Genomic DNA, 23,203 nt, shown 5'->3' on the forward strand with positions numbered 1-23,203 from the left:
AATCATTTAATATTATATATCATTTGCTCTCATACATAATTTAAATTACCATTTTAAAATGAACACAATTTAATTCTTTTTTATTCTATAAACTTTAAGATGGATGTATCACCAGAACATTCTTTCAATGATAAGCAACCGAAACACCCTCCGTCTGAAAATAATAATAACCTGAACAAATGGCCAAATAAAAAGAAAACAAAGAAGAAGAAAAAGAAAAGGAGTAATACTCCCGTTGAATTGCCAAATAACGTTTCATTCAACCCATATAGATCCAATAAATTTTCTAAGAAGCCTGGAAAGGGTAACAAAATGTTAGTGAGGGATCCAAGGTTTAGTGAACATTCAGGAAAACTAAACCTAGATATGTTTAGAAGGTCTTATAGCTTTTTGGAAGAAATGAGAAAAGAAGAAGTTAAAGAAATTACGAGGGCAATTAAAATCAACAAGAAATTTGGGACGGAAAGCCTGAAAGGAATTGAATCAATGAAGAAAATTTCACATCTCAATATATCGAACTTAGATGAAGCCAAAAGAGCACTGGATAGGTACAAGAGTGAGAACGCTCATCTTCAAAAGAAGGAGGAATTGAGAAAGTTGAAGAAGTCACTGGTTCAAGAAGAGAAGAATAAAATAAGTTTAACTGGAAAGAAACCCTATTATTTCTCAGACAAAAAGGTTAAAAAGATTTATAAAGAGATGAATAAGAAGAAAATTGAAGAATCCTTGAAATCAACTGAAATTAATTACGGACCAAACAAAGCTATACACAAAAAATTGGAATCCCAAAGCAGAAGATTGCTTCCTAAGGAACGAAAGTTGAATATGATCCCAAAGTTTAGGGATGTGTAGATTAATTTATTTTAAAATATTTTATCTTTTATATATAGTCCAGTGTTTATGTTATACCCCATGGCTATACTTATTTTACATATTTTATTTATTTAAATTTTATAAAATGCCGACAAGGGATCTAGTAAATCGTGTGTTGAGGTGGAGGGAGTTATTTAGGACTAATAAATATCCTCCACTTGGAAATGAAGCACCTGAAGGACCAAAAAGTAAATATACAAACTTTTCATTACAGCACATAATGGAAAAGTATAATTTCCTCCCGTCGTTCTTATTAAAAAAAGAATTCCTCCTATCTTTATCCTCAAAGAATCCTGAATTGGTGAAAGATGCTTTTTTTGGAGATAAATACAAATATAACTTGGAGACTGACCTCCCTCCACCGAATAATGTACAAAGGAAGAAAGATGATTTAAAAGAACATAAGTAACATGAATTTAAGCTTTAAATATATTAAAATGATTTTATGTGTTAGTTATTGGTCAAGTTCACCGAGTTTAGGGCTGACTCCTGCTCCTTGTTCAAGGATTCTATCCTTTTATTATAAAATTCTTCATCTTCAGGATCTAACCACTCTGTAGGTTCTTCCTTTAGCTTAGCTCTCATGTATTCTTCCCTTTCCCGAGCACCTCTAAGACGACGCCATTCAAAAAAAGGTACATGGAGCACTTTATAACCCATTCTAGTCAATAATCTATGTTTTAGCTTAGTATAGGCAGTGTATTTTGTAGTATTGGAATAAAAATGTGATGGACCATCAACCTCGATTGCTATTGGTCTTTGATCACCTACAGGAACCTTGCCATTCTCGTCTGCCAAAGGACCACTCAACTTTCTGGTAAGTTCCTTAATAATTTCCTGCTTTTGGAGAACCTGCTCTTCTGTCAAATCCTCTGAATTTGAGTCAAAATTAAAAGGAAGTGGACGATTCTCCTTTGAATCCTTCGATTGTTTATTAGTTTTACTAGATTTTGTCATCCATTTTGGGTCAGATGGGTTCTTATCATCTGGAAAATCAGATTCGTCACTAGTGTTTTTAGAATCTCCAGAAAATTTTCTCAGAGTGTTAAAAAACAACCCATAATTAGAATAATTAGTTAAGTAAATAAGTTCAGTCCTGAAATGTGAAATAGTATCAAAATTTTTACAAAGAGACCCAAAAAATCTAGGAATCATGATTTAAAAATATAATTAAAACAGGAAATTATAGTAATATAAAACTATACAAGTTTAGTGTACAAAGTGCGATTTTAAAGAATATATTCATATAACAATTGTATAAATGGGGAATAAAAAACGATTTTTTATATATTATTTAAAAAGAATATTAATCAAACATTAATAATAACATCTAATTAATATTTATTTTATTTTGTATTTTGATTTTCGACTGAGTTACCTCCAATAAATAGTCAGTTTTTGGGTATTCCTTTATCCTTCTATACTTGAACGTTAGTGTATTTTGATTTTCACTCTAAATATTCATTAATATTTATTTATTTATTATAATTCCAAGGTTTTAGTTATTTTTCTAGTTTTTTCTTTGATAATTTTCACATGTGTGGATATAATTATATCAAATTTTTTCAGCAATAAACGGACACATTTTATTGATAATCTTTGTAATGGATGATTTTTTGATTTTGTATCATCCTGTATATTATTTTACATTGCTATTGTATATTTAACTATTTCCGTATCATGTGATAATTATATAATATGGATCTTAAGAATGACTTAAAGTCTTCTAATTCAAAGTACAGTAGAAATGAAAGCTTTGGTGGGTTGTATAATCTTGGAAGCGGTATTTTGGAAAGGTTGGAAACCAAAGTTCCAGATGATGTGGATGATTACGTAGGCCAATTTTCATTAAAAAGTAAAACACAATCACATTAATTAATTAATTTCAGACTATATATCGCAAATAAAATCAGCTAGAAGCTCAAAAGATTTTGATTTTAATCAAAACAAACTCGATATAAGCCCATCAATAAAACCGTCTGATACATTTAAAACTAAACCTTTAACCAAACATGTAGATTTAAATATTATATAATTTGCTTTAATTCTTTAGGAAAGGCTACAAAAACTAGAGAAAAGTCTAAATGGTATACAATCTAATGTTGAGTTAAAGAGAAGTTCCATCTTGGAGGTGTTAAATCATCATATGATTTTATTAATTTTCAGGACATATATCAGAAAATCAATAATTTGGAAAATAAAATAACTGATTCAGAAACTTGTTCTGGCAAAAAAATGGATTTAATTAGTAAAAAGGTTAGTTATCAGGACTATAAATTTACCAGATTGAGAGGATTGAAAAGTCAGTTGAAATGATAAATACAAAGCATGAGGAACTTATTAATGAAAAAGCAGATGCTATAGATAATATTTGTGAAAAGTTCGTATAAATATAATCATCTTTAATAGGTTTCACCACTCATTAACACAAGAGCAAGAAAAATGGAGGGAGGGTGAAAAGAACATATTGAGCTCTATAAAGCAACAAATAGAATCAGTGAAGCAAGTTTTATCGAGATAATAATATGTGTAGAGATGAAATATCAGATATGCAAAGAGTTAAATCAGACATTATGTCAAACCTTAAGGGATATATTGAAGTAGAGTTACCAAAGTTCAAGACAAAAATAGAGAGCAATAATGAAAATATCTGTAAAATGGAAGACAAGTAAATAAGATAAAGTAGTAAAAAATGTGTTTAGAATAATAAGTAACACATCTGATGACCTGATAACGCTGGCAAACTTTATCAAAGATGAGTATGAACAGTTGTAAGATAAGATTTGGGTCATTGAATATTAATTAGGAGATATATGAAGGATAAAATGATGACACAATTAAAGAAGGAGATGAATAATCTACAAAATGAAATTAAAAAGGTTTGAATAAATTTTTACTGTGATGAAAACGTAGGAGTGTGACGAGAGAGAAGATACACAAAAAAGACTAATCGCATTGATGAAAGAAACAATAAAAAAAATAGAATCTCCCTTATAAATTTTTATAATATTTTGATTATAATTTATAAACTTGAATAATAATATTTTACCCGAGATTCTATCACAACATTAATATGAGTTTATATAGATATTTTTAGTAATATTAAAATATAAAATCTCATGGGTACTCGAGACGTTGCTCCTCCAAATTTAAGTGGAAATTTAACTCCAACCAACGAGGTTAACGGGATTTCTCGCCTTTTAAATTTTCCAGGTAATTATATCACCAATTTTTCAATATATTTTCAGTTTTGGAGTACATTAATGAGATACGATTTAAACGTGGCATAAAACTTGAGGAATACGGCCGTTTTCGTAAATATTGTTCCAGGAAATTACACAAGCTAAGAAAACAGCTTAGAACAGTGCCTGGCAAATCCAATAAATATGTCCATGAAGTATTTCCTGAAGTCTTGAGTGATAATAGGTTTGTGTAATTCAGAATTTCTGTAAATTTAATTATTAGGTACCTCGAAATTCTCACTCTGAGGTGCGAACGATCATGGAGCTATGGCATGGATTTGAAATCTAAATGTGAAGCTTCTACTCCAAAAGTAAGAAAATTGCAAATAATTTTTTCACAATAATTCAGAATAACCGTGGAAGGCATTATTATATGCGTAAATTCCGAAAAGCTTATCTCACCTCCTCGCTCCTTCAGGATTATTGTAAAAAATTCGCCGATAATAACACAATTAGCGCCTCTAAGGTAAATAATGGATTTGATTAAAATAATTTAGTTGTATCATAGTTTTTTTGAGGGTGTACTAAGGTATGAACAGGGAAATTATGAAGAAGCACACTCTTGCTTGACTTCATACTCGTCAGTAGTTGAACAAAAAATAAGAACAACATCTGGCTTGCCTTCATGTGAGTGGTACAATTCACAACTTATCCACTTAAGTGTGATAATTAAGATGTGCACATTCCACATGAAGGTCATGGGCAAACCAATCTCAACTCCAACCCTAAATCAAAAAGAAGATAGCAATGCAGAACTAATTCAAGTTAAAAAAACACAGGAAAATTACTTTGTCGTGCAGTGTAAAGGTGTAGATATTCCTTTACACTCCCAATTATTACCTCAAAAGATTCTCGATGCTTTAAATTCCATCGACAAACTCTCCATAACTGACTCTCTGTTTACAGATTTGTGCGATTCAACAGATATCCCAAAGCTTGTAAGAGAACACATTTCCTCTAAATATACCAAAGAAGCCCTCCTTAAAAACTACGAAGAAGTTACTGTTCTCCTCAACGACTGTGTAGATGACGTTTGCTCTGAATTGATGGTAAGATTCAAACTTTCACATTTGATTCAGCTTAATACCGCCGGACAAGAATATTTGCGTAAACTTGAAGGTTGGTTAGATTAAATTATAATTCCGTAGATACGTTGCACGCAATGAAGTCACTTCTTCAAGTGGAGAAGCACGTTATACTTGAAATGCTTTGCCTGTTTGATTTGTCTTACACCCGTATGTTTGTTGACCCTTATCCTTTTTTAGATAACCAGACACCACTACCCGATTCTACTGAAGGGGTCAGATATGCCAATATGTTGAAACAGCAGTTGGCGAATCTCGTTGATGACAAGAATTTTGGTTCAGTGTTTCTGGCACCAAAGGAGATTGTAAGGACTATAAACGCGATTCTCCTGAGCATTTACTGTTTCCAAAGGGAAGAATTCAACGAAGGAATGTCGCTCATTAATTGGGCAAACTCAAGGTCTTTGATGGATATTAATCTACCAAAAAAACAGAAAAATCGACTCTTGTGGAGATGTTTAATCAGTTTTAAAACCCTGCAGGTTCGTTCTAAAGCTTAAATAATTTTTTTAGAGTATGTGTAATCTCGTTTGTAAGAAGTTTTACCAGAGGTTACTGGTAATGTTCGCCCGAAAAAATCTATCAAAAGATGAAGGTGAAGAGCAAATAGTGGACATTTTCGGTATTGAAAGAGACCTGGTGTACTGCAGGCCACTACTGTTCGACCTCGCATTCATATACTACCAGCCTCCAGAACTGGAAACCGCATCTAGATTTAAAGGTAAAAATAATCTAATAAAATTTTCTTCAGGAATGAGGAATATGTTTTCATCTCTTTGGAGCTAAAGTTATTAACTAGCACATAAACAAAAATAAATATTTTAATAAATTATTTTTTACTACATGGTTGTGAGTTCCATTATGCTTTCCACAATGTTACCTCTGTGCTTAACTAGGGATTGAACAGCCTTCTCCCTGCTACACCCGGCCTGCTGAACAACCAGTTCAACATCTGAAGATGGAGGGACAAAGTCTGACTCCTGAACCTCCTCAGTTTCAAAAGTTGAAGGAAGAGTTAGTCCAGACTCGTCCTTATTGAGGGATGAAAGGGATAATTGGCTCAAACGTTGGGCAGCTTCAGACTGAGAATTGGCTCCAACATCCTCGAGCTTAGCCTCACCAAAAATAACGTATATGTCGGAGTTTGGTAACTTGAATACATCAGGCTTGTTAATCACGAAAAAGATCTGTTTGGATTTCCTTATGTAAATCTTGGATACGCCTTCATACTGCTTTAAGCCGAGTTTACTCATAGCTTTTCTGGCCTTCCTCTCATTTTTCCCAACCTTAGTCTTCCCAGTTCCATGGATGGGATCAGTTCTTGTGTCGTCGACATCTCCGTTTTCCAAATCACTCTCTCCCTCAGATGAAGGATCATCGACCACATCCTCCTCAGTGGCTCTAGAAGGTGCGTTCCTGTTTTTAGGTCTACCCTTGGCCATTTTAGAAGTAAATTTTTATCAAGTTAAAACGTTCGTAATGAGCAGAAATAAGTTAATTTTAAATAAACACATTAGTGATAAATGGGGCATGAGATGTCGAATATCATGTAAAAAAACTACATAAACGTGTCAAATGTTTTCAGTAGTTATTATATAAAACAACAACACTAAATTTAAAAAATCTCAAATTCGTTATATAAATAAATATGAGGAGAAATGAAAAATATTAATTACACAGCTAAGCAGCTGTGATCCTAGAAATTGGTGGAAGTAACCCACAATCAACTAACTTCCTATCACTTGGGAAGTAAAAACGTGATTCTTCCTTAGATTCCTCATCATTAAACCTCTTTCTCTCAAGTTCAGCTTCCAACCGCTGTTTCTCTCTAGATTCCAAAACAAGCTTGGACTCCTTAGAGATTCTTTCCAAAAATTTAGCCTTTCTCACTTTTCTAAGGTCCTCTAACTTCTTTCTATCTTCCTTTTCCTCCTTTAAAATCGATTTTACATTCTCGTTATACAGTTCATCTTTCTTAGATAATTTGTATATACCAAATTCTACTAGGGATTGAAGAGATTCCAGTGTAGATTTTATTTCAGTTTTTATAGCTATTTGTTTATTAATGGATAAGGCTCTGAGATCATTTTCATTGGAAGTTTGGGGTGGTATAAAATTTTTTTGTATTTCAGATAGTGTATTGAAGAGTTCACGCCTCGATGAACGTTTCCATTCAGTTTCTTTGAACTGTTTGTCTCGTTCTTTCTTTATATGTGCTCTGACGCTGTCTGAAACAAAGTGATATAATGATGAGTAAGAAAGGGGATCAAATTGGTATTTGCGATTATTCTTTTTTCTTTGATTTGACATTTATTTTATTACGTCAAATAAATATACATAACATTTTTGTATTCTGTAATTAAAATATACAGTGATAAATGGAAATGAATGGATGTTGGTATAAATAGGGTTGCTATTGGAGTGAATAGGTGTATTCGATATAAACACACATCTATATCCATTTATGTTAAATTTAAACAATATATAAATATTTTTAAATAAATATTTTGTTAATTTTAAGAGAATGAATATAATAAAATTTGAGAATGAAGTTCATTACTGTGGTGGAAGACCAATGAGTTTATAGAAAGCTAAGAAAGGGGTAAGAATTTTTATTATACTAAGGAGGGTAAAGTAAATTGATATTCGAACTTTTATATGTCCTTCTTTAACCTAATTTACACCATTCTGAACAGTACAATTAAGTTCTTCTTTTAATTCATTCAACTAGAATAGAAATTAATTTAAACCTCGGAATAACAAAATGTCTAATGAGCCTCAAGTGATACCTAGTATTAATAATACTATAAAACAAATCGATCATGAAGTACTAAATAACATAGCTAATCTGTCTAGCTTAAACAGTGAATCGCACAAACAAATGGAACTGAACAACATAAACGCTTTTAAAAGACTGCTGGAAGATAAAAATGACTGCTACTATGATAACGATAACAAATATATTGACCAAAAACACGACAATTTGTTAGTTACAAACTACGACTACCAGTTCTTATACCCATGGGTTGATTTGATAATCCCTAACTATTCTAAACCATACTGTACAAATTTAAAAATTAAATACAACAAAAAAACAAATGAAAGTTCAGGTCCTTGTAATTACACATTAATGGTAATGAAATTATTTATATTGATCTTGTATAGAAACACGACAATTCCAAGAAGCAAATGCTCTATCTCACAGAAAATCAGATGTTTCTCATAACTAATAGCGTTTTGGAGCAGGTTTTATAATATTAAATTAACGTTTTATCTTTAGATAATAAATACACCCAAAGACGTTCCTGTCATGATTGATTGGGTTAAGGTTTGTAAAATCACCCTAAATTAAACTAATAAATACAGGTTTCAAAGGATTCTAAATTGTCTCAAGATGTTTGCAAAACATTTTGGTGGAGTTTTGATAAAACACATATTAAAGGTAAGCTAACATGAATAATAAAACTTCAACTTCAGACCGTTTCGGTGGCTGTTTATTTTTACAAGATTGGAAACACTATTTGAAGGTCGATGAGGCTTATTTTTCAGAATTAAAGGTAACCGAAATTATTCGTACATAAATTTATTTTACACAGAATCGGGTTCAATATCTGATACGCCTTGCTAGGGAGTGTAAGGACGAACGAGAGCGGATTCTGTGTAATAATCCCAACCTTGTTTAATTTAATTTTTTTATTAGTGTTGTATAAAGTATTTTTCTTAAAATGAACTTGATTCTATTTAGGTATTCAGATATTGTGGATTCCGAGTCCACTTTGACCGTAGATATCATCGATAAAAACACAGTTAACCATCTACTTAATGTTTTAAAGGTACATGTTGGTAAATTATTAAAAGTCGGAATATTAAACTCAACTCTAGACTACGGAGTTGTGGAAAGCATCACCAAGTGGTCAATTAAACTAAAATTATCCGAAAACTTTAGACTGTAAGCTTAAAATCGTTTATTTTTTTATTAGCTTTCCACCCGTGATAGAAAAGCCCGTGGTTGATCTGGTAGTTGGAATACCGAGACCCAAATCCCTAGATAAGTTACTCCAGGTACCCCCAATATAATTTATGAACCATTTAGTATTCGGCAAGCATTGGAGTTGGGAACATAGACCTCATTTGCTCGTCCAGAGTGGAAAAGTCTTACTTGGCGTCACACAAACTCTCAAAAGAAAGCATAAACAAGTCACTTATTCTAGGCCTCCAGCAAGGTGTGTGTACCCTCATGCCCGAAGTGAACATGTATCTGAGCATGGGAGAGTATGAAAGAGCCTGTAAACAAAAGGATTACGCAATGAAATTAATTGCTCATCCGGACTCTGAGGAAACTCTCGGATCTCTCAAGTTAAACACCCACGTCAAAGGTCCCATCCTCGTTGCAATTGGTCCTGAGGGAGGCTGGTTAGATCACGAACTGACATATTATAAGAAGCTGGGATTCGTTCAGTTTAAACTTACTGACAGGATACTTAGAACTGAAGTTGCTGCAGCTGCAATTCTGTCACAAATGTCCTTGTTGCTTAATGACACGACCCTTAGAAACGGGCTTGAACCTGCCAAGCGATGATTCACACCAAAACTCCGCTCATAAGAGGACGAAATAAAAGATTCTTAACTGCAGTGTAGATAAAAATAAAGATTCAAAAAAAATATGAAAAAATACAAAAGGAATAATCACAAAAAATAAAAAAAAGTGTACAGTCCTCCTAATTGAAATGTATATAAGGTGAAAAATCTAAAATGGTACGTATATATTAAGCAATTTTTAAAAACTTAAAAGAAATTAATATATTCGTTGCCCTAGATGAATATATTAGTTACTCGTTTAGTAGGTACAGGTTCACTTTAAACAAATTAACTTCCATTTAAATGGGTAAATTAGGCTGAAGTGGCCATTTTAGTAAAGGAAATATGGTCCTTAGCCAGAGTGTTAAAGCTTGAAATTGTCTCTGCGATCAAATGTTTTGCCTTTTCACCGTTAGAAGACTCGTAAAGAGATGAGAGCCTGAGTGGGTGTAAACCGTATCCCAGTATCTGTAATTGTCTCTGTCTAAGCAGAGTCGATGATCTAACCTGTCCCTTAGGCACCAAAACATCCTAAAATTTAAATTTATAAAAAGTTTAAAAAATACAGTGAATCCAACAACATCAAGAAGCTGATTCTCTACCGGGAACGAAACACTAACTCTATACATGTTCTCAACAACGTGGAGAGTTTTGTGTGGTATTTTAATCTGAAAAATATTCTACTGATCTAAATTTACCTTAATTAAACATTCTGATATGAACGAGTCGTGGTCCATCTCCGGTGTCCTCAACTTTTTGCTCTTATTTGATTTTACGTAAAGGTCCTCCCTCTGATAATCAAGCCACTCCTTTAAAACTTCCATACTTTTCTTTTCGAGTTCTCCAAGTGAGTTTTTTACCCCAAGTTTATCCTCAAGTTTAGAGTCAATTTTAGCCTCGAGTCTGTCCTTATCTAACTGAGATTGTTGTGACTCCAACATCTCAACATCCCTGAATATAACATTCTGATTATTCATGCATTTGAGAATGTGGAGAGCGGTTTGTTGAGAAAGGAAAACTTCTGAAGGAAAGAAATTTTCGTATTTGCTCAAGTGACTTGTCAAGCCCAACAAATGCCCGTCTTCTGAAACAACTACACAGGACCACATCAGTCGAACGAGAGAATCAAGGTCCTTGACATTGGGTTCGAAGTCATAGTTTGTTGAAAAATACTTTATCTTCTCTAGTGCCCATTTCATGTGTAAATTTGACTCCACCAAGCTCCAAATTAATTTAGAACCCAGCTCCGCATCCTCTATTGGGTGCTCAGGCTCACATTCTATAACTTGATCAAATAAAGAGTTGGTAACATGGTCTGAGTACCCTAACACTGTGCACGAGTGGAGCATTTTTACTGCCTCCTCAATTGATGTTGAATCTTCGGGTTCAACCTTAACCAGAGTCATCAAGTTGTTGAAAGACTTAATAAGTTCAGAATCTTTAGCAAAGCTGGTCTTTAAAACATTCAGTGAGTTGATGGGAAGATTGTTAATTGAGAGCAAGAACTTTAAGAATATTTCTCTTTTTCTTTCTGGTGATAAACTTGACCTGTAAACTCTGTTAAGGCAAGATGAAAGCTGCTTTACTATGGTGCCCATGACGTCTATAGTGCCATCCCCTAACTTCAAACAGTTAAAAAGAGTAGTTATTTGAGTGACGTCAAAACATTTCCACCTTGAAACTCTCTGATCAATCTGTTCTATTAAGTTTTGGGCTAAATTACTAAAGAGTTTAGACAGCTGTTGACTAATATTAGACCCCTGTAGTGTGCCTAAGAGTTCCAATAGGAGAAGAGAATCCTCAGCATACATTTTCTTGCAACTCTTCGAAACTGTGTTTAGTAGTTTTGTAAATAGTTGTAATGGGAGAACATTAGCGTTTGTGAATCCTAATAGGATTTCAACCATGTTTTCAGGTGACATTAGGTGGAGTTTTGAGTCAACCACCTTTGCAACTTGGTTGTAAAAGTTCTGATCAGCTAAACCTGCAAATCCAGCCACTATCTTAGATAGTTGTAGTGGTGTGAACTCGTTCAGCATTAGGGCAGCTCTTGATTTTATTTTTTTCAAAAGCAACTTGTCAATTTCAATGTGGGAAAAAGCTACTACTGATGAGGCCACATCATGAGTAGTCATCTCATCCACGTGGTGTATTAGGGTTGCAGCTATATCGTTAAACAAATCTAGGTCTTCCACTCCCGCGTTAACGTATGCCCATGCTATCGTTGTCATTTGTCTGCAGTTTAAACTTGCCAGGTGGCTCCTAACCAGCGGTGAAACGGTGTATAGGAAAAAATCAGGGTCTGCTTCCTTTATTTTTGACAGTGCCCAGGCCAGGTGAATGATGTTCCCGATGTTGTTTTGATCTGCTTTTGATTCTATAAATCGCCTTATTTTCATAAAGAGCAGGTGATCAGTGAAACCAAGTGAGGCATATGACCATGCTATCCCGCAAAGCTCCTGGATTTTGAACTCTTCCAGGTTTGATATCACTTGACTGCTAATGTGTCCAAAGATAACTGGGTTCCTAACATTTAGTCGTGCCAGTGCTGTAGATACACATGTGAGGTCCAACGGTCTCTTGAACTGTGTTATTTTATCCTGGACAAGACTAAGTATTTTAAACCTCAGTTCCAGACTTGAATCACTTGATTTAGTTAGTTTAGATAGACAAAATAGGCAGTTTGATAGCTCACTCAAATTTAAACTATTAGCATGTATGTTAATTTGTTCCAACAGACAGTCCAGCCACTTAGGTGTTATCTTCAACTTAATTATTGACCAAAAAATATTCGTCAAACCCTGGGGATCAAATTTAAGAATGTGTTCCTCAACCAGCGAAATCAATTTCCCAAAAGATTCATGGTTACATACCATATACCTGTTATACGGGTTAGTGTACCTCGCCAGACGATGAAGTGCAGTTGATACATTAACTGCATTCATCTGCTTAAGTTTATCTCCGATACTGGATAAAACTTGTGTTGTGTTCTTTGATTTAAGTAGGTCTTGCTGTATCAAAATGTGGTTAGGGTCCATGTTTAGCCATGTTTCAGGCTCAAGGTTCGTTGTAGATTCTATTATTGCGCTTGGTTTTGTCGCATCGATGTAATTATCATCACCATTACCAAATATTTCGGTAAGAAGTGACTTTTCCTCCTTTAAAATGTTCTGAGGTTTAATTGAATCAGGAAGCTCAGAAGAATCGGCCGTGTTTTTCAAGTCCACCTTTTCATAGTATGCGTCTCCTCCCAAATCAAGGTCGTTAATCAAATGCGTACCATCATTAATGGTTGAAAATGGAGTATCCGGAGTTTTAGAAACCTGTGTAGTTTTAGTCTCTTCCTTTATTTCTGAATTTATTGCCCTAAAACTGTCTATTTCTACCAAACGTGACGGATTTGATTCCAGTTCTCCCAAAGTCTCAACACTCTTATTCGCCTAAATATCTAGTATATAAACAACAAATTACCTTTGAAATTTTCTTTTGAGCTTCAATTCTTGATTTATATTTGAATTTTAACTTGTATGCATTTTCAATCTCGTTAAGTTGCATCCAAACTGGCTTATTAGAGTACATGTCATTTTCGGCCAATGGATAACTTTGAAATCTGTCCTTCGAACCCTTAGATTTATCTTTAATAGAGTCTATGGAGTAGTTTGAACTCTCAATAGGATCGTCTTTTTGTAAGCCAGTGTCAAAGTTTTTCAAGAATTCCTCATGTTTAACTACATTAGAGTCTGTTGCAAACTTCCTTAACAATATTAAACCTTTTAAATTAGAATTATATAAACATGTGTAAATTCTCCTAATCATTTTGGAGTTTTTAGTGGGATTCTCTTCCGCAATTCTTCAATTTTATGTTCTAATGTAATATCATATGGGAATTTCGGGTATTTGTCTCCGTGATTCTGTCTCATTAATAACCAACGTGTGAAATCCTCTATTTCATAAGGCTCCATAGATTCCACATCAACTCCTTCAGATGTTAATTTATGGAACATATTCCTTCTTGGTTCGTAGTCAGGTACTTCTCCTCTAACATAAAGTGACCACCAATTTTGTTTATCTTGTTTTAATAAATCACAAAAATCGTCTAACTCGGTATCTGACACAATTTGTGTGTTACTATCGGAGGATTTACTGTAGAATCTAACGTATTCCAATTTTATAAAGTTAGAATGTAACCTTGTTTTCCAGCTAAAATTAATTATATCGTTCAATTTTGATGAATAAAACAGAGGTTTTATTATTTTTGATAAATGACTGCACATTAATCATAAATACATTTATTTATTGTCATTTTAAACTCTATAGATATAATTAATTAATTAAGTTGTAAATTAAACCCATAAACTAAAAAATAAAAATAAATCACATCTGTTTGTGAATAAGAATCTTGTGAAATTGGGAATAATAATTGCCTACCAAAACCAGTTGTTTAAATCTTATACTTTCAAATATAAAAGTAATAAATTTTTGTATTTTTATTTTAATATGATTTAATGATAGCGGACGATAATGTTGTAATTAATCCTTCAAAACCTCTGGACTCTACTGAGTTGGAAATCATTAGTCTTCATAAGGTTCTCACCGAATGCTGGAGGAACAAATCATTTTACAAGGGAGGTGTTATTCCAAAGCCGCTGTTCAGAAAATATGATCACCTGGGTCGACACTCCACAATTATTGACGAAGACCGTGATTTGGACGCTGAACTGGGATCTATTATGGAATTCACTGACCCTTCACTAATCCCAGATGAACTAATGTTCACTCACAACTTAGAAGCCTTGAATAGTGGCATTGAGAACCATGTGGGCCCCAAACAGAAGCTAAGCGCCAAGTTAAAGAGCATGGAATTGAGGGAGGATAACTATAAACATGAAGAATTCGATCATCCACACGTCGAAAAAGTCGAGATGGAGAATCTTTTCAACGATGATGACTATGTTGTTGGGGATTATAAATACTCGTTCTGTGAAGAAGAGGATCTAGACCATGAAATTGAATATAAACTGTAATAACTTAATGTATTTTACATACTTTATGTATTCTGTGTATTTTATATAATTTAGACCGAATTAAACCTTCAGTAGAGTACTCAGCTTTTTAATTGATTTTAAAATAGTATCTTCATCCTCCACGTGGAAAGAGCAGGAATCCAAAATTTCCATGGCCTCTTCCGCCAAAACATCCTCCCTGCTGCTAAGAGCTAGGGTCAGATGCGAAGCGACGTAGGAACGAATTGTCGGATACTGGTGAACCAGGAGTTGCAGTAACGTCTTTAGAATTTCCTTTGTGAAAGACTCAGACTCGTACATCAGTAAAACTTCAAGGCACCTCACAATACTCTTGAGATAGGCGTAGTTCGTGGTTCTTTTTGCGTCGTTGATCATAATTTCGATCAACTCATACCACTCCTGAACCTCAACGAGACGATGGCTGAACAGAATCTTGAGGGAGTTGACAAGTTTCTGGGAAGTTTTCGAGTCGTTTGTCGCTATCGCCCGGTTGTATAGTTCCAAGGAGCAATCTCTCAACACCATCTCAAAGCACTTTACACTCTTTGCCCAGGATATAAATGTGTCCTTGTTCTGTGAAATGAACTCTATCAAAACATCCTCCAGAACCAGAACACTATTGTTGGCGTGAATGTTAACTTCTATCCTGTTGTTTTCACCAATTATCTTCACAATTGACTTGAATGCAACTCTGGTGTAGGACGGTATCAGAAGAACCCAGAGGAAGGTCCTGAATGTCAGAGGTGCAGCTGACCAGCCGGGTATTCTCAAAACGACGTTCAATTTTTCGGTGTTTGTGAGTGAATACTCCAGAAGGTTTTCACAGTCATTAACAGGAATCAATCCGTTACTCTCGATTGAGTACTTTTGTTTTTGGAGAGATTTTTGATAGTCAAGTTCATGTTCTGAATTAAATTCTGTTTTGTTTTCATAAGTTGCCGAAATCACTTGTATTAGACTTTTAGAAATGTCAAAAAGCATGTTGAATCCATCCAACAGTCTGTTATCTATGTTGATATACATGTCAATTTCATAATTCCTGTCAATGTACTTCTCAATTTCATAGTCGACATCTCTGTCGGCGTCGCTGTCCCCATCACACTCTTCTGTTTCATCATCCAGCCGAGTTGAAGGTGTAGAAGTGGAATTAGTCGCGGATACATACCTGGTTCTAGAACAATAATCTTCATTTGTAGATATCATCTGCTCATAAGGTATATTGTAGAATATCCTATTCCATATCCACTTGAAGTTTAACTTTGACAGTTTATTTGTGAAGAGGTGACACATAAGAAATGTGCTTCTTGACCTCACGTGTTCCAAATTCTCCAGAGCCAGTCCTACCAAACCACCTGTGAGGTTAGTTGCCATTTCCTTGTCCATGTTCTTGAAAGTGTTGGACAGATTTCCCCTATAATTGTTGTTTTTAAAGAGGTACACATTAAGTATGTAGCAAATGACTTCAGATGATAGTTCTCTGACCCACGAGCCAACGTCGCCTCGTGAGTCTATTTCATAGTCGTTACAACACATAACCAGGGTTTCCGTGATCTGTTCTAAAATCTTCTTTTCCAAAACATGGTCCTTAATTCTGTTCAGAATTGATAAAACTGACAACAATGCAAACTGTCTGGTCTTTGAATCCTTAACTTCCTCATACTTTACATTGGTTTTTATCTCATTGCAGAGCAGAGTTAACACCTCATTCACAGTATTTATCTCATTAATACTGTTTTTCTGCTCAGAATGAGTGGTATGATTGTCATTATTAATCTTGGACCTGTTCTTTTCCTCGTCAATATCAGTAAAGACTCTGAGCGGTATCGAGGAGAAAACAAGAGCGTATCCTCTCCTTGCTGAAATGTGGTCACTTCTGGAGGACAGTGAATCTGTAAAAAACTTCAAGAGGTTTTCCGACACGTCTGCATCCCTTATAATCATAAAAAGCTGCTCAAATGCCTCCACTGCAGACAACTGGACCTCTAGTGCAAAATTTCTCAAGCTGTCCTTCAGTATAACAATATAGTAGTCGATAATTTTCTTAAACGTTTCCATATTTTCATTGTAGTTGTACGTGGGTAAGGTATTCATGTGCAGCATTAGTTTACAATTCACTGTTATTAGTTTACAAATAGCTTGCCTTATGATGTTTGAACTCTTGTTCCGAAATAACCTTTTCTTCTCGAAGGTAACGGGTACGTCCAAAACCTTAAACAATATCAAATTCACGGGTATATTTCTCTCAATCACAAAGTATAACAGCCTTGCCAGTGCTCTAAGTGCACCCTGAGTTGTAGAGGTCGATGTAGTGTATAAATTCTCCAGAAGATAGTCTATTAACGATGTAACTGTGAACTCTATACTTTGCTTGTCGTTAATGTTATTTAATTTGTCGCCATTATCACTTTGTGTGTGATAATTATTAATGTAGGAAAGTGATAAATGCGGCGTTGCTGATACTATTTTACATATCGCCAGTGAAGAGAGTTCTCTTGTTGACATATCTGGGTGGAACAACTTTGTTCTGATAACATTTTGTAACATCGAGTTTGAGTAGTAACCAAGTCTTGCAACTTGTTGGCAGACTTCGACAAACGCTTTCTTGCGATTAGAAACCGTAAAGTAGTTACAAATCTGTATGAGTTCCAGACCCTTTGAAACTGTTCCAAACCTTCCCACGAGCTCCTGCAATGCTGAACAAGCCGCTCTTCTGCAGTTTACGCTAGAGTCAAACAGACTAACATTTACCAATTCCATGCTGATCCTGGATACGTGGTCAGTGCTGAGCATTTCTTTGGTGAATGTTCTCGCGATTGCCCAGCAAATGAAACAAGAGGCGTCTCTAACTGCAGTTCCTGCTGAGCCTTTTCCTCTCCACACTTCGAATGAAAGCGTTAAAATAGTGGTATCCAGAACCTTGTTTAACATATGTGGGTGGATCAGGCCTTCTCTCAGAATCTCCGCAATTGCTAAACATCCTCCGTGGACTACGCTCTCACATTCTGCGCTCAATGGTTGGACAACGACTTTGGGTGATGTTAGGCAACTAATTATGTTTCCGTTGATATTCAATACATCAGCTGGGGTTCCGTTCAGGGTACGGGTAAACTGTGAATTAATCAGTTCAATAATGTGGTCAAGAATCTCTTCATTCATTTGAATGGTTAGCCTCGATGATATTCTACCCACTGACTTTGCGCATGCCCACCTAACTCTAATATCATTGTCGACCAGAGTCTCTAGAATTTTTGACAGCATAACCTCAACTCGAGCTGCATCAAATGCACTGGCCTTTCTGTCTGTTAAATCTGTGTTTTGAGGGCCATTTTTATCCTCTTCAGAGTTTTTTTTAGTGAAAATAGTTCTATATTTCCTACGATATTTTTGAGAATCTTCTTGAGGAGGCAATAGGTGCAAAGCTAGACGACCCAAACACGAGGACCTGAGTTTCTTAGTTGCTGCGTTAACAACAATATCATCGCAATTGAGCAGACAAAACTCAAAAATGTCCAAATAAGGGATCAAGTCAGGGGTTTGGACTCTCTTGATAATCTGTTTGAGTACCATTAGGACACCAATTGATAGGTGATTGTTTACGTTGTTCGCTGAACCCGTCACCGCTAAATAGTCCTTGTTGTATTCTTGGTTTAAATTAACGTTATAGAGGGGGTTAGTTAGAATATCTTGGCAAAACTTGAGGAAATATTGGAAGTCTTGAGAATTCAGTACGTCTTTCCTTGAGAATAAGTTCGATATTACCATGGCTGCGCCGTCTCTGGCCTTTGTCGACTTGTTCAGGTAGTACATTGAGCAAGTCAAAATTCTCGTTTGAAAGGTTATTTTCTCATCAAATGGGTGCTTCCATATCGTATTTAAGTCAAATGGAGTGTAAACCATCAGGGATTCCCAGGATAGGAATATAAATTCCAAACACCAGAGGTGGTCCTCGTGTTTGCTAATTTCAGTTTCACTGGTTCCAGAGTTGGTGTTTTGTATCATTTCTATGGTTTCCGTGATCTTTTCAAACAAAGATACGTCATTTGGAGCGTAGTTTATCAGGCGCCTAACCCCTACGCATTTAGAGATAATGTACAGGTAGAAGCAGAGCTTTTCCAAAGTTATCAAGGGAATGGATTTCTTAGAATCTACTCTCCTTGTAATATCGAACTTGAGTGCGTTTGGTAAAAGTACGAACCTTTTTAGAATTTCGAAGATATCTCCAATCAGTGTTTCTATGTACTGATACAACAACACCTCAATATCCATATACTTACCCACAATGTCGCTGATTTTGTTAACATTTGAGACCAATTTCTCTAGAATGTTATCTTTGGTATCATTTGAAGCAGAACCTGACTTGCTTTCGTCAAAAAGTAGCTCGATTGACAGGGAAGATATTTCTTCTACCATGCGTTTCGCTTCATCGTGTTCGGTGAAGTACGTAACGTCATTTTGGACGTTTTCCATTTGTATATATCAATAAATAAATTCGAAAATATGTTGTATTTTAGTTTTTCTTTAGTTGTAATAACATATTCTCTCGAATACGAATTTCGGAATAATGGAGTTAGGGAGAGTGGAATCACGAGAAAAAACGGCAAAACATTTGTACATTCAGTAATAGAGCAATAAAAATGTAAATAATAAATATTATACAGACTGAAACAAAGTTATATTAGATTTACTATAGTACAAACTGAAATCGAAGAAAATGATTAGTAAGGTACTACAATGTACAAGTATTAAAATGTCGCAATTTTTACACATTTAAGTCGTATCCAGTATTTTTAAATTTAGGAATATTGGCTATAAATTTTTCCTACTAAAATAACCTGTTGTGAAAGAAAAAATGGAAATTTCCAAAAATATTTATGTTCAGTTATAGTATGATGTATAGCAATTCAAAATCGTATTGCTAGTATAAAAAACAATTATTAGTTAATTATTTTGTTTTATTTTTTATATATACTAGTTAAAGCCATGGAAAATGATAAAAGTTGTACATACCGATAGTCACGTTACTGAACAGGAAAAACACTTAGTTTGATCCGTAATAAAGCCTGAACTGTTTACGGATGCACATTGCTCGTGAAATGTATTTCTACATTCTTGGCAGAAAAATTCCTAAATTCCATTGATATCAAAACATAGAGTACATTGAATATTATAATCGAGGAGCAAGATTCGCACTTATTTGCGTCATTTAAATCGAAAAAACTTGAAAGATCCTAATTTTGTGGTTAATTACTAATTTTTGAATTACAAAGTAGAATCGAACTCCTGGTGCTATACTAGTCTCATCTTCGTAATATTGTAGCCATTTTCTCCTTTCAAAACGTTGAACTATTTTAATATAATTATTTATAACTAATTTACTCAAGTTTAATTGAGCTGGCTCCTCTACTATTAATCTTTTGGAACATATGCTTGACCACGAATCTTGTGACTCTTGCCTCTTAATTGGCAAAGGTTTGCCTTTATAACATTTAAATAATATTTATCATACCAGTGGAAATTATTGAATTTATGGAATCTAAAATTTTGTCAAAAAAATCAAATTACCTATGAAGATCATGAGCTCAGAGTGTGTAAATTTTGACTGGTTTATTTTTAATAATGATGGATATTTATACACTGAAGATGTCATATTTTGTGAAGAATCTGGACTCATATTAAACTCCACACCCAGTTTTCTAACAGGCGTCATAAAGTCAACGTCCATGGGATCATCTTGGGTAGGATTTTCAGAAATGTCAGTTCTGTAAGGTATATCTAGGGTCAAATTGGAAGAATCTAGATCCTTGAGCGAATAGTATTTTTTCCCTGCAACATTGACCCTCTACGTAAAAAATTATAATAAATACACACAAACCACAAGCATAAATCCTATATCTGACAAAAGGTTGTTGGTGTGTTCAATGAATGCCGATTTTGAACTGAAAGATAGTCCCGTTCCTCTAATTACTCCTTGAATGAGTGAATCTACATCAGAATCCTCCATATACTAAACATCGCGTCAAAAAACTAAATTTTATAATTTTTTACCTTTTCGTGCAATAACCTTTGCAGAAATAAGGAAACCGCGACATTAGTAGACATGTAATAAATATTTATAACAATATTAAAATTAAATTTATGACTGTATAAGTTTGTTGGAAATGAAGTCGATGTGTTTTAGAGAGCTTTCAGATTTCAGTTTCTGAAAATAATTAATTGGGATGATTTTACCTTCAGTAATGCCTTAGATGCCTCTAAAAGATCCCAGACTAAAAATCTTAAATTTTACGACACTTACCATAATTCGAATCAAACCTATGTAACTCCTGGTTTGCCCAGTAAATTGAAGCAGTCTAATAAATTTCATTAGATTCATTATAATATATGGAGGGTAAACGTTAATAGTACCTGTATTGTATTCAAGTGTGTTGTATCAGTCAGAACCTGTTCAAAGATATCCATCCAGTAGGCCGTAACTATATAAATTATCCCCTCCAAATCTATCCTGAGTACGTCGTGGTTTTTCCATACATGGCAAGTCGGTAATTTACAAATTTTAAGCCAGTTTGACCCAAATTTCTTGAGCATACATTTGCTTATAAATGGCTGAAATGCGTCACAAACACATTGAAAGATCATTACAACATATTCCAGGAATTCATTTTGTTTCAGACTTTTTAAATATGGTCTCTTTTGAACACTTGCACTGTCATATACTAAGTTATTGGACTTATCTACGTGATTTTGTTTTTGAAATATTTGAGTCAAATCAAGTCTCAAAAGAAAGGAGTTAAAAACTAGTGATTTGTTATCTGGGATGCCAGATATTACTGAAGAATTTATGTGTATTTTCTCATCAAACTTGAATAATTTACAAAAGATTTCATTCCCTATCATCCACTCGATGTATATACTTGAGTCTGAGCTAACTTTGTTAATTGGAGAGTTAATGTTTTTTGAATTAACACTGCTAAAAAAGTGTTTTGGGCTCTTAATCAATAACTCTGTCAAACCTTTCCCTTTAACCTCTGAATCCTCAACGTCGTTGTTGTAATGTGATGACTGGTTTTTAATAAGAAACGGTGTTATTTCCAGTTCATCCAAGGTAGTATCCGCATTAGAATTATTGCGATCGCTTGTACTTGAACTTCTAATGTATTTTGGAGATAATTTATTATCTTGGTATTTAGTTGTATACTTAGGGGATACAGCCTTTGCTGTTAATAATTTGAGTGGTATTGTGAACATATCAATTATGTGAAATATTACAGAAGAGTGGTTTGAGGATTCCGTGTGAACCATTACTGAATATTTATTTAATGAATGTTTACAATTTGTCACAAATGCTCCAATTGATGGTCTGTCCCATGAGAACGTAAAGCATCCAGACTCACCCAGTATAGAATACACACATCTTCCCGTTGTTCCACCTAGAAATCCATTACTCTTGCATCCGAACTCTGTTCCTGATAAAGAGGGTATATCTTCATTTGGATATTCCACCCACACTCCCTCGTCCAACGTGCAATTCTTAAACATCTCAAGAGCGTTTGAACCCAGTTTCATCTCCTTACTAGTCAGATTTACTATCCTTACATGAACAGAAACGTTAGATTTTTTGAGTTGAAAACGCCAATCTGAACTGTTAAAGTCCCAACAGAAGTCCAAGGAAATACGCTTGTATAAATTTACAAGTTGAGGTCCAGTAAAAAAACTTTCATTCCAATCTTCATAATCTTGCTTTATGGTTGAAATAAGAGAATTGTGTTTGTTTCTCAGGGAACTTATATACGAGGATCCGTCACTGGTCTCTTCTAAATTTACAATGTATATCGTTTCAGAGCTTTCTATAAAGCTTGATTTATTCGGATCGATGACCTGGGTGTTTATTTTACATATGCTTGTGGGTACATTGCTCACTATTTTAAAATTACTATCACTTAAAACTTCATTTTGCTTTACAAGTGGCTTAAAGGTACAGGAGAAGTCATCATTTTCTGAAGACTTCACAAATTTAACGTCAAGTACGTGCAACAGGCCTTCCAAAATAACTCCATACTGTAAATTTGACCTGCAAGAGTGGCCTGATCTGCTATTTGAGAATGAAATTGATACGCTTGAGGAGGAAACGATTCTTTCAGGAAGCCATGTTATCCAGGTTCCATGTCTGAGTTTGTGGCTATTTCTATGCAGGGTAAAACTTGTTTTATTACAGATGTTAACTGTGTAGACTTTCGTCGTCATTATTGGCCATAAATTGTCCGATCATCTGAACTTTGGGTGAAATTCCACAAATACCACTAAATCGGGATTTTTTCAGTAAATATTCTACAAATTTTAGATTCTATATCTCCGATAAATTTCATTATTTATAGTTTATGTATTATAACTAAAATATAAAAAT

At 34.4% G+C, this 23,203-nt stretch overlaps 14 protein-coding genes across 14 annotated transcripts; 7 read left to right on the plus strand and 7 right to left on the minus strand.

Annotated features, from left to right (window-relative positions):
- Positions 1–99: 99 nt before the first annotated feature.
- Positions 100–852, plus strand: TpMuguga_04g00856 (uncharacterized protein; the record flags this gene model as incomplete). Its single annotated transcript, XM_759400.1, has 1 exon — positions 100–852. One exon carries the CDS (start codon positions 100–102, stop codon positions 850–852), a length of 753 nt encoding a protein of 250 aa, XP_764493.1.
- A 106-nt stretch (positions 853–958) lies between these two features.
- On the plus strand, positions 959–1,282 carry TpMuguga_04g00857 (uncharacterized protein; the record flags this gene model as incomplete). The annotated part of the gene is made up of 1 exon (XM_759401.1): positions 959–1,282. The coding sequence occupies one exon, from the start codon at positions 959–961 to the stop codon at positions 1,280–1,282; it is 324 nt and encodes a 107-aa protein (XP_764494.1).
- A 6-nt stretch (positions 1,283–1,288) lies between these two features.
- TpMuguga_04g00858 (RAP domain protein) lies at positions 1,289–2,116 on the minus strand. Its single transcript, XM_759402.2, has one exon. It carries the CDS (start codon positions 2,026–2,028, stop codon positions 1,324–1,326), a length of 705 nt encoding a protein of 234 aa, XP_764495.1. The 5' UTR covers positions 2,029–2,116; the 3' UTR covers positions 1,289–1,323.
- Positions 2,117–2,377: 261 nt separating this feature from the next.
- Positions 2,378–3,922, plus strand: TpMuguga_04g00859 (uncharacterized protein). The gene is made up of 10 exons (XM_061306098.1): positions 2,378–2,728; positions 2,763–2,887; positions 2,927–3,004; positions 3,040–3,129; positions 3,159–3,253; positions 3,283–3,375; positions 3,407–3,541; positions 3,576–3,644; positions 3,680–3,752; positions 3,787–3,922. Exons 1-10 carry the CDS (start codon positions 2,572–2,574, stop codon positions 3,868–3,870), a joined length of 999 nt encoding a protein of 332 aa, XP_061161256.1. The 5' UTR covers positions 2,378–2,571; the 3' UTR covers positions 3,871–3,922.
- Positions 3,910–6,017, plus strand: srp68 (Signal recognition particle subunit SRP68). Its single transcript, XM_061306151.1, has 10 exons — positions 3,910–4,086; positions 4,122–4,299; positions 4,339–4,426; positions 4,465–4,581; positions 4,613–5,164; positions 5,195–5,234; positions 5,264–5,350; positions 5,381–5,682; positions 5,714–5,921; positions 5,952–6,017. Exons 1-10 carry the CDS (start codon positions 3,993–3,995, stop codon positions 5,984–5,986), a joined length of 1,701 nt encoding a protein of 566 aa, XP_061161913.1. The 5' UTR covers positions 3,910–3,992; the 3' UTR covers positions 5,987–6,017.
- On the minus strand, positions 6,014–6,694 carry TpMuguga_04g00862 (nascent polypeptide associated complex subunit alpha). Its single transcript, XM_759406.2, has one exon. It carries the CDS (start codon positions 6,640–6,642, stop codon positions 6,040–6,042), a length of 603 nt encoding a protein of 200 aa, XP_764499.1. The 5' UTR covers positions 6,643–6,694; the 3' UTR covers positions 6,014–6,039.
- A 158-nt stretch (positions 6,695–6,852) lies between these two features.
- TpMuguga_04g00863 (uncharacterized protein) lies at positions 6,853–7,638 on the minus strand. The gene has a single exon (XM_759407.2). It carries the CDS (start codon positions 7,508–7,510, stop codon positions 6,881–6,883), a length of 630 nt encoding a protein of 209 aa, XP_764500.1. The 5' UTR covers positions 7,511–7,638; the 3' UTR covers positions 6,853–6,880.
- A 7-nt stretch (positions 7,639–7,645) lies between these two features.
- Positions 7,646–8,883, plus strand: TpMuguga_04g02415 (uncharacterized protein; the record flags this gene model as incomplete). Its single annotated transcript, XM_759408.2, has 6 exons — positions 7,646–8,333; positions 8,366–8,446; positions 8,481–8,528; positions 8,567–8,642; positions 8,678–8,757; positions 8,797–8,883. Exons 1-6 carry the CDS (start codon positions 7,965–7,967, stop codon positions 8,881–8,883), a joined length of 741 nt encoding a protein of 246 aa, XP_764501.2. The 5' UTR covers positions 7,646–7,964.
- Positions 8,874–10,013, plus strand: rsmE (RNA methyltransferase family protein). The gene is made up of 3 exons (XM_061306162.1): positions 8,874–9,149; positions 9,181–9,262; positions 9,294–10,013. The coding sequence occupies exons 1-3, from the start codon at positions 8,926–8,928 to the stop codon at positions 9,777–9,779; spliced, it is 792 nt and encodes a 263-aa protein (XP_061161914.1). The 5' UTR covers positions 8,874–8,925; the 3' UTR covers positions 9,780–10,013.
- On the minus strand, positions 9,922–14,125 carry TpMuguga_04g00866 (uncharacterized protein). The gene is made up of 4 exons (XM_759410.2): positions 13,250–14,125; positions 10,477–13,218; positions 10,345–10,446; positions 9,922–10,309 (listed from the first exon to the last, which is right to left on the minus strand). Exons 1-4 carry the CDS (start codon positions 13,592–13,594, stop codon positions 10,091–10,093), a joined length of 3,408 nt encoding a protein of 1,135 aa, XP_764503.1. The 5' UTR covers positions 13,595–14,125; the 3' UTR covers positions 9,922–10,090.
- Positions 14,126–14,184: 59 nt separating this feature from the next.
- Positions 14,185–14,832, plus strand: TpMuguga_04g00867 (uncharacterized protein). Its single transcript, XM_759411.2, has one exon. The coding sequence runs from the start codon at positions 14,284–14,286 to the stop codon at positions 14,800–14,802; it is 519 nt and encodes a 172-aa protein (XP_764504.1). The 5' UTR covers positions 14,185–14,283; the 3' UTR covers positions 14,803–14,832.
- On the minus strand, positions 14,664–19,436 carry TBCD (Tubulin-specific chaperone D). Its single transcript, XM_759412.2, has one exon. The coding sequence runs from the start codon at positions 19,267–19,269 to the stop codon at positions 14,863–14,865; it is 4,407 nt and encodes a 1,468-aa protein (XP_764505.1). The 5' UTR covers positions 19,270–19,436; the 3' UTR covers positions 14,664–14,862.
- Positions 19,437–19,461: 25 nt separating this feature from the next.
- On the minus strand, positions 19,462–20,901 carry TpMuguga_04g00869 (uncharacterized protein; the record flags this gene model as incomplete). The annotated part of the gene is made up of 9 exons (XM_759413.2): positions 19,463–19,624; positions 19,810–19,926; positions 19,959–20,030; positions 20,066–20,145; positions 20,179–20,277; positions 20,309–20,335; positions 20,365–20,641; positions 20,675–20,806; positions 20,848–20,901. 8 exons carry the CDS (start codon positions 20,899–20,901, stop codon positions 19,816–19,818), a joined length of 852 nt encoding a protein of 283 aa, XP_764506.1. The 3' UTR covers positions 19,463–19,624; positions 19,810–19,815.
- A 34-nt stretch (positions 20,902–20,935) lies between these two features.
- On the minus strand, positions 20,936–23,199 carry TpMuguga_04g00870 (uncharacterized protein; the record flags this gene model as incomplete). Its single annotated transcript, XM_759414.2, has 4 exons — positions 21,208–23,199; positions 21,098–21,152; positions 21,031–21,068; positions 20,936–21,001 (listed from the first exon to the last, which is right to left on the minus strand). The coding sequence occupies exons 1-4, from the start codon at positions 23,041–23,043 to the stop codon at positions 20,936–20,938; spliced, it is 1,995 nt and encodes a 664-aa protein (XP_764507.2). The 5' UTR covers positions 23,044–23,199.
- Between the last annotated feature and the right edge of the window lie 4 nt (positions 23,200–23,203).

Source organism: Theileria parva (genome assembly GCF_000165365.1).
Source record: "Theileria parva strain Muguga chromosome 4 map unlocalized ctg_529, whole genome shotgun sequence".
Taxonomy (NCBI): Eukaryota; Apicomplexa; class Aconoidasida; order Piroplasmida; family Theileriidae; genus Theileria; species Theileria parva.